This window comes from Eriocheir sinensis, chromosome 68 (genome assembly GCF_024679095.1).
Source record: "Eriocheir sinensis breed Jianghai 21 chromosome 68, ASM2467909v1, whole genome shotgun sequence".
NCBI lineage: Eukaryota > Metazoa > Arthropoda > Malacostraca > Decapoda > Varunidae > Eriocheir > Eriocheir sinensis.
In genome coordinates this window covers 3,992,700-4,002,656 of record NC_066576.1, presented here as the reverse complement: position 1 = coordinate 4,002,656, position 9,957 = coordinate 3,992,700, and the positions used below count along the sequence as shown (strand labels likewise).

General features: G+C 37.6%; 1 protein-coding gene across 1 annotated transcript in view; it reads left to right on the top strand.

Moving 5' to 3' along the window:
* LOC126988162 (uncharacterized) overlaps positions 1 to 9,957 on the top strand; it is a 37,235-nt gene that overhangs the window by 102 nt on the left and 27,176 nt on the right. Inside the window, exons 1-2 of the mRNA XM_050846028.1 lie at positions 1 to 148; positions 2,094 to 2,177. The exon at positions 1 to 148 is cut by the window's left edge and continues 102 nt beyond it. Coding sequence (XP_050701985.1) covers positions 23 to 148; positions 2,094 to 2,177 — 210 coding nt within the window. The 5' untranslated portion in view covers positions 1 to 22. The remainder of the gene's footprint in view (positions 149 to 2,093; positions 2,178 to 9,957) is intronic.

The window sequence follows — 9,957 nt, the reverse complement described above, 5'->3', positions numbered from 1 at the left end:
CAGTAGCAGTCAGCCGGGCAACATGCTCGACGCACCAGCCCGACGCCTCGCCTCAGCTCCCGGCCAGCCTGCAGCCCCCGCCCTGGTGAGGCCGCTGAGCTGGGCGCCGCACAGCCCCTCCCTGGACCGAGAGAAGGCCGCCAAGAAGGTGGGCGAAGAGTAGTGGTGGGCGAGAATCTATTCTTTCAGAATCGAAGGAATCAATTCTCAGCGGTACCCCGCGACGCACTGCAAACCGTGCTACCGGGTGTATTATTAAGAGACAAGGGTAGCAAGTAAGTATTTAACATTGAACAATATTTTTATTCAGTATATACTTTCTTAATAGGAAAAGTAAAGATTTGCTTCTAAACAGATATGGTCTCCTTTGCAAGAAAAAAGATTAAAAAAATGTTCATATATATATATATATATATATATATATATATATATATATATATATATATATATATATATATATATATATATATATATATATATATATATATATATATATATATATATATATATATATATATATATATATATATATATATATATATATATATATATATATATATATATATATATATATATATATATATATATATATATATATATATATATATATATATATATATATATATATATATATATATATATATATATATATATATATATATATATATATATATATAGATAGATAGATAGATAGATATGCATTGGAGTGACTCTGCATTGGACTTTGCCAACTAGGGATGGGCAGGTACCGTTAATATGAGTATCGGTAGTACTGGTACCGAAAACTCAGGTACCGTTACTACCGGTACCGGTACCGGTACCCAAAGTATTTGTTTTATCTAATGACGTCTGATGAAATTCCTAATCAAATTTTCTCTAAAGAACCTCTCTCTCTCTCTCTCTCTCTCTCTCTCTCTCTCTCTCTCTCTCTCTCTCTCTCTCTCTCTCTCTCTCTCTCTCTCTCTCTCTCTCTCCTGTATGAAGTAAATATTTATTTTTTCAATAAAAAATAGCATATTTATATAGTTATTATGGATGGACTCATAGTCTATTAACAATAACAGTATATATTACCAAACCTTTAAAAAAAGAATCGGACTTGAAGAATTATCTAACAGATAAGTTAATGAAATACTGGAGGCGAGAGGAAGAATGAAAACAACAACGCAAGACAAAATGGCGGGCAGACCGTGTGACTCAGCACAGCAAGGCATAACTTGTCCCCTCACTCCGTCTCACTAAGCTCCGGCAACCGGCACTGCCGGTAAACTGGTACCGTTTAATGTTCCGGGACCTTAACGGAGCCGCAGTACCGATTTGTAATGATTCCACTCGGCACTCGGCACCGGTACCGGGTGCCGAATAGAATCAGTTCTACTCGGCACTCGGTACCGGTACCGGGTGCCGAATAGAGTCGATTCCATTCGAATGTGTGTGTATGTGTGTATGTGTACACACACTAAAAAAACTGTCGTTACACATTCAGCACGATACAAACTGACACCAAGGACGAAGCCATTGAGAACAGGCTACTCATGTTGGTATCACTGCGTGTGCTGGGTGTGGGGTCACTTTCCTGAACCAAGTGAGCGGGACTCGTAAATGAAGCAGCAGAATTTGTCTGGCACAGTAACGCTTCATGAAACACACAGGTGGAGTCTTAGTCGAAGTGAATAGACGCATAAGGGGATAATGGCACAGAACGCCGAGCATCGGCAAGTTTGTTGGAGTTACCCAATGAACCCGCCTGCTAACCCATTCCAGCACACGCAAATGGAACCGGTTCCTTACCCAAGAAGTAGAAAAAGCACACAGTGAAGGCCGCCCGCCCGTACACAAGGCAGACAGAAGGACAGCAGGCAGGCATTTTGGCAGGCATACAGGTAGCTAGGTGGGTAGGTAGGAGGGTGGTAGTAGGAAGGTAGTAGTAGGAAGTAATAATGATAATGATAATAATTATAATAATGATAATAATAATAATAATAATAATAATAATAATAATAATAATAGTAATAATAATAATAATAATAATAATAATAATAATAATAATAATAATAATAATAATAATGACAACAACAACAATAATAACACAGGTGGATTCGAACGCTGGTCCCCGACTGTGTGACCTCGAGAAGGATGGAGTCCAGGACGCCGCGCTGAGGCCCACCCTGCTGCAGGTGTGTGTGTGTGTGTGTGTGTGTGTGTGTGTGTGTGTGTGTGTGTGTCGATACATTATGAATACCGAGGAGGATTTTAGCAGTATTTATGTTCCTATCTTTCTCTTCCTTTGTATCTGTCTGTCTGTCTGTCTGTATGTATGTATGTATGTAAGAACATAAGAACATAAGAACGTAAGGAGTCTGCAAGAGGCCGGTTGGCCTATACAAGGCAGCTCCTGTACACTCCACCCCACCTTACCTCACCATCCATGGCTTTATCTAACCTCTTCTTGAATGTATCTATGGTATTGGCACCCACAACATGGCTCCCAAGCCTGTTCCATTCGTCCACCACTCTATTGGTGAGCCAATTCTTGCCTATGTCTTTGTTGAATCTGAATTTGTCTAACTTAAAACCATTGCCACGCGTCCTACCTGGCTCTTTCACTCTCAAAATTTTATTGACATCCCCTTTATTAAATCCCTTCATCCATTTATAGACTTCGATCAAGTCTCCTCGCACCCTTCGCCTTTCTAGAGAGTGTAGATTTAACTGCTTCAGCCTGTCTTCATAAGGCAAGTTTCTCACCCCCTGAATCATCTTTGTCATCCTCCTCTGTACAGATTCTAACATCTTGATATCCATTCTATAGTAGGGGGACCAGAACTGAACTGCATAATCGAGATGAGGTCTAACTAGTGCTAAGTAAAGTTTGAGGATGACTTCAGCGCTCCTATTGCTCACGCTCCTTGAGATGAAACCAAGTACTCTGTTTGCCCGATTTTTAGCCTGAATGCATTGAGCCCTAGGACGGAGGTCAGCGCTCACTAGGACTCCTAAGTCTCTCTCACGCCCAGACCTGCTTAGAGGAGTGTCATTTAGGGAGTAATTGTGTGAGGGGTTATTCCTACCCACGCTCAAAATGCTACACTTCCCGACATTGAATTCCATCTGCCACTTCCTCGCCCAATCATATAGTCTGTCAAGCTCATCCTGGAGAACGGTAGCGTCGCTGTCTGATTGGATTACTCTACCGATCTTGGTATCATCTGCGAACTTACTGACATCGCTACTAATTCCTGTGTCCAAGTCATTGATGTAAATAATAAAAAGCAGAGGACCCAGCACCGACCACTGTGGGACTCCACTCGTAACACTGCCCCATTCAGATTTCCTACCATTGATTAGCACTCTCTGCTTCCTACCACTAAGCCACGCCCTGATCCAGTTCAAAACTTTCCCATCTACGCCGTGAGCCTATAATTTTAGTAATAGCCGGTGATGAGGGACTTTGTCGAACGCTTTACTGAAATCTAGATATAATATGTCATAGTTTTCATCTCTGTCAACCGCCTCGATTACTTTAGTGTAGAAGGACAACAGGTTAGTAATTTATGTATGTATGTATGTATGTATATGTCTCTCTGTCTGTCTGTCTGCTTATGTATGTATGTATGTATGTATATGTCTCTCTGTCTGTCTGTCTGTCTGTCTGTTTATGTATGTATGTATGTATGTATATGTCTCTCTGTCTGTCTGTCTGTTTATGTATGTATGTATGTATATGTCTCTCTGTCTGTCTGTCTGTTTATGTATGTATGTATGTATATGTCTCTCTGTCTGTCTGCTTATGTATGTATGTATGTATATGTCTCTCTGTCTGTCTGTCTGTTTATGTATGTATGTATGTATGTATGTATGTATGTGTCGCTCTGTCTGTCTGTCTGTTTATGTATGTATGTATGTATGTATGTATGTATGTATGTATATGTCGCTCTGTCTGTCTGTCTGTCTGTTTATGTATGTATGTATGTATGTGTCTCTCTGTCTGTCTGTCTGTTTATGTATGTATGTATGTATATGTCTCTCTGTCTGTCTGTTTATGTATGTATGTATGTATATGTCTCTCTGTCTGTCTGTTTATGTATGTATGTATGTATATGTCTCTCTGTCTGTCTGTTTATGTATGTATGTATGTATGTATATGTCTCTCTGTCTGTCTGTTTATGTATGTATGTATGTATATGTCTCTCTGTCTGTCTGTCTGCTTATGTATGTATGTATGTATGTATATGTCTCTCTGTCTGTCTGTCTGTTTATGTATGTATGTATGTATGTATGTATGTATGTATGTATGTATGTATGTATGTATATGTTGCTCTGTCTGTCTGTCTGTATGTATGTATGTATGTATGTATGTATGTGTCTCTCTGTCTGTCTGTCTGCTTATGTATGTATGTATGTATGTATATGTCTCTCTGTCTGTCTGTCTGTTTATGTATGTATGTATGTATGTATGTATATGTCGCTCTGTCTGTCTGTCTGTTTATGTATGTATGTATGTATGTATGTATGTATGTATGTATGTGTCTCTCTGTCTGTCTGTCTGTTTATGTATGTATGTATGTATGTATGTATGTATGTATGTATGTATGTATATGTTGCTCTGTCTGTCTGTCTGTCTGTCTGTATGTATGTATGTATATGTCTCTCTGTCTGTCTGTTTATGTATGTATGTATGTATGTATATGTCTCTCTGTCTGTCTGTTTATGTATGTATGTATGTATGTATATGTCTCTCTGTCTGTCTGTTTATGTATGTATGTATGTATATGTCTCTCTGTCTGTCTGTTTATGTATGTATGTATGTATATGTCTCTCTGTCTGTCTGTTTATGTATGTATGTATGTATGTATATGTCTCTCTGTCTGTCTGTTTATGTATGTATGTATGTATATGTCTCTCTGTCTGTCTGTTTATGTATGTATGTATGTATGTTTCTCTGTCTGTCTGAATATGTATGTATGTATGTATGTATATGTCTCTCTGTCTGTCTGTTTATGTATGTATGTATGTATATGTTTCTCTGTCTGTCTGTTTATGTATGTATATGTCGCTCTGTCTGTCTGTCTGTTTATGTATGTATGTATGTATGTATGTGTCTCTCTGTCTGTCTGTCTGTTTATGTATGTATGTATGTATGTATGTATGTATGTATGTATGTATGTATGTATGTATGTGTTGCTCTGTCTGTCTGTCTGTATGTATGTATGTATGTATGTATGTATGTATGTGTCTCTCTGTCTGTCTGTCTGCTTATGTATGTATGTATGTATGTATATGTCTCTCTGTCTGTCTGTCTGTTTATGTATGTATGTATGTATGTATGTATATGTCGCTCTGTCTGTCTGTCTGTTTATGTATGTATGTATGTATGTATGTATGTATGTATGTGTCTCTCTGTCTGTCTGTCTGTTTATGTATGTATGTATGTATGTATGTATGTATGTATGTATGTATATGTTGCTCTGTCTGTCTGTCTGTCTGTCTGTATGTATGTATGTATATGTCTCTCTGTCTGTCTGTTTATGTATGTATGTATGTATGTATATGTCTCTCTGTCTGTCTGTTTATGTATGTATGTATGTATGTATATGTCTCTCTGTCTGTCTGTTTATGTATGTATGTATGTATATGTCTCTCTGTCTGTCTGTTTATGTATGTATGTATGTATATGTCTCTCTGTCTGTCTGTTTATGTATGTATGTATGTATGTATGTATATGTCTCTCTGTCTGTCTGTTTATGTATGTATGTATGTATGTATATGTCTCTCTGTCTGTCTGTTTATGTATGTATGTATGTATATGTCTCTCTGTCTGTCTGTCTGTTTATGTATGTATGTATGTATGTATGTATGTGTCGCTCTGTCTGTCTGTCTGTTTATGTATGTATGTATGTATGTATGTATGTATGTATGTATGTATGTATGTATATGTCGCTCTGTCTGTCTGTCTGTCTGTTTATGTATGTATGTATGTATGTGTCTGTGTCTGTCTGTTTATGTATGTATGTATGTATGTATATGTCTCTCTGTCTGTCTGTTTATGTATGTATGTATGTATATGTCTCTCTGTCTGTCTGTTTATGTATGTATGTATGTATATGTCTCTCTGTCTGTCTGTTTATGTATGTATGTATGTATGTATATGTCTCTCTGTCTGTCTGTTTATGTATGTATGTATGTTTCTGTCTGTCTGTCTGTCTTTGTATGTATGTATGTATGTATATGTCTCTCTGTCTGTCTGTCTGTTTATGTATGTATGTATGTATGTATGTATGTATGTATGTATGTATGTATGTATGTATATGTTGCTCTGTCTGTCTGTCTGTCTGTATGTATGTATGTATGTATGTATGTGTCTCTCTGTCTGTCTGTCTGCTTATGTATGTATGTATGTATGTATATGTCTCTCTGTCTGTCTGTCTGTTTATGTATGTATGTATGTATGTATATGTCTCTCTGTCTGTCTGTCTGTTTATGTATGTATGTATGTATGTATCTGTCTCTCTGTCTGTCTGTCTGTTTATGTATGTATGTATGTATGTATGTATGTATGTATGTATGTATATGTTGCTCTGTCTGTCTGTCTGTCTGTCTGTCTGTTTGTATGTATATGTTATGTATGTATGTATGTATATGTCTCTGTCTGTCTGTTTATGTATGTATGTATGTATGTATATGTCTCTCTGTCTGTCTGTTTATGTATGTATGTATATATATGTCTCTCTGTCTGTCTGTTTATGTATGTATGTATGTATATGTCTCTCTGTCTGTCTGTTTATGTATGTATGTATGTATGTATATGTCTCTCTGTCTGTCTGTTTATGTATGTATGTATGTATGTATATGTCTCTCTGTCTGTCTGTTTATGTATGTATGTATGTATATGTCTCTCTGTCTGTCTGTTTATGTATGTATGTATGTATGTATATGTCTCTCTGTCTGTCTGTTTATGTATGTATGTATGTATATGTTTCTCTGTCTGTCTGTTTATGTATGTATGTTTGTCTCTGTCTGTCTGTCTGTTTATGTATGTATGTATGTATGTATGTATATGTCTCTCTGTCTGTCTGTCTGTTTATGTATGTATGTATGTATGTATGTGTCTCTCTGTCTGTCTGTCTGTTTATGTATGTATGTATGTATGTATGTATGTATGTATGTATGTATGTGTTGCTCTGTCTGTCTGTCTGTATGTATGTATGTATGTATGTATGTATGTATGTATGTATGTATGTGTCTCTCTGTCTGTCTGTTTATGTATGTATGTATGTATGTATATCTCTCTCTGTCTTTCTGTCTGTGTATGTATGTATGTATGTATGTATGTATGTATATGTCGCTCTGTCTGTCTGTCTGTTTATGTATGTATGTATGTATGTATGTATGTATGTATGTATATCTCTCTCTGTCTGTCTGTTTATGTATGTATGTATGTATGTATGTATGTATGTATGTATATGTTGCTCTGTCTGTCTGTCTGTCTGTCTGTCTGTATGTATGTATATGTCTCTCTGTCTGTCTGTTTATGTATGTATGTATGTATGTATATGTCTCTCTGTCTGTCTGTTTATGTATGTATGTATGTATGTATATGTCTCTCTGTCTGTCTGTTTATGTATGTATGTATGTATATGTCTCTCTGTCTGTCTGTTTATGTATGTATGTATGTATATGTCTCTCTGTCTGTCTGTTTATGTATGTATGTATGTATGTATGTATATGTCTCTCTGTCTGTCTGTTTATGTATGTATGTATGTATATGTCTCTCTGTCTGTCTGTTTATGTATGTATGTATGTATATGTCTCTCTGTCTGTCTGTTTATGTATGTATGTATGTATATGTCTCTCTGTCTGTCTGTTTATGTATGTATGTATGTATATGTCTCTCTGTCTGTCTGTTTATGTATGTATGTATGTATATGTCTCTCTGTCTGTCTGTTTATGTATGTATGTATGTATATGTCTCTCTGTCTGTCTGTTTATGTATGTATGTATGTATGTATATGTCTCTCTGTCTGTCTGTTTATGTATGTATGTATGTATATGTCTCTCTGTCTGTCTGTTTATGTATGTATGTATGTATGTATATGTCTCTCTGTCTGTCTGTTTATGTATGTATGTATGTATATGTCTCTCTGTCTGTCTGTCTGTTTCTGTATGTATGTATGTATGTATATGTCTCTCTGTCTGTCTGTCTGTTTATGTATGTATGTATGTATATGTCTCTCTGTCTGTCTGTTTATGTATGTATGTATGTATGTATGTATGTATATGTCTCTCTGTCTGTCTGTCTGTTTATGTATGTATGTATGTATATGTCTCTCTGTCTGTCTGTCTGTTTATGTATGTATGTATGTATGTATGTATGTGTCGCTCTGTCTGTCTGTCTGTTTATGTATGTATGTATGTATATGTCTCTCTGTCTGTCTGTCTGTTTATGTATGTATGTATGTATATGTCCCTCTGTCTGTCTGTCTGTTTCTGTATGTATGTATGTATGTATGTATGTATGTATATGTCTCTCTGTCTGTCTGTTTATGTATGTATGTATGTATATGTCTCTCTGTCTGTCTGTCTGTTTCTGTATGTATGTATGTATGTATGTATGTATGTATGTATGTATATGTCTCTCTGTCTGTCTGTTTATGTATGTATGTATGTATATGTCTCTCTGTCTGTCTGTCTGTTTCTGTATGTATGTATGTATATGTCTCTCTGTCTGTCTGTTTATGTATGTATGTATGTATATGTCTCTCTGTCTGTCTGTCTGTTTCTGTATGTATGTATGTATATGTCTCTCTGTCTGTCTGTCTGTTTCTGTATGTATGTATGTATGTATATGTTGCTCTGTCTGTCTGTATGTATGTATGTATGTATATGTCTCTCTGTCTTTCTGTCTGTTTTTGTATGTATGTATGTATGTATGTTGCTCTGTCTGTCTGTCTGTATGTATGTATGTATATGTCTCTTTGTCTGTCTGTCTGTTTATGTATGTATGTATGTATATGTCTCTCTGTCTGTCTGTCCATTTACGAGTGTGTGTGTGTGTGTGTGTGTGTGTGTGTGTGGGTCAGGTCGAGGGTTTAGCGGTGTCCCGACGCTCCCTCCTGCAGGTGGCGAGCATCCTGCTGTCGTCGCTGGCCATGCTGCAGTTCGGCATAAGCTACTCCTGGCCCAACTCCCTCGCCGGCGACCTCCGCACCGGTAACTCCACGCTCGGCCCGGCAGATCTCCGTCACCTCCAGCGGCGGCCGACCTCGTCGAGTGAGTCCGCGCAGCTCGCGCCCACAAAAAACGATCCTCCCGGAGACAGAAGACGCCAAGCCTCTCTCTCTCTCTCTCTCTCTCTCTCTCTCTCTCTCTCTCTCTCTCTCTCTCTCTCTCTCTCTCTCTCTCTCTCTCTCTCTCTCTCTCTCTCTCTCTCTCTCTCTCTCTCTCTCTCTCTCTCTCTCTCTCTCTCTCTCTCTCTCTCTCTCTCTCTCTCTCTCTCTCTCTCTCTCTCTCTCTCTCTCTCTCTCTCTCTCTCTCTCTCTCTCTCTCTCTCTCTCTCTCTCTCTCTCTCTCTCTCTCTCTCAGATTGGAAAAAGGCTAACGTGACACCGATTTTCAAGAAAGGAGACAAAAAAGTACCAGGTAATTACAGGCCCATTAGTCTAACTTCGGTTGTAGGTAAGCTACTTGAGGGCATAATTAGAGACAAAATTGTGAGTTACCTTGAAAGCCACTCATTGATTGGGGACTCACAACATGGCTTCCGAAACAAAAGATCCTGCCTATCAAACCTATTAACCTTTTATAACGACCTCTTCACTGTTTATGACGTAACCAAATCACTGGACGTAGTCTATCTTGATTTCCAGAAAGCGTTTGATAAAGTCCCGCATCATAAGTTACTTTACAAATTAAAGCAAATAGGTATTGACGGTCAAGTAAACCAATGGATCGCGAATT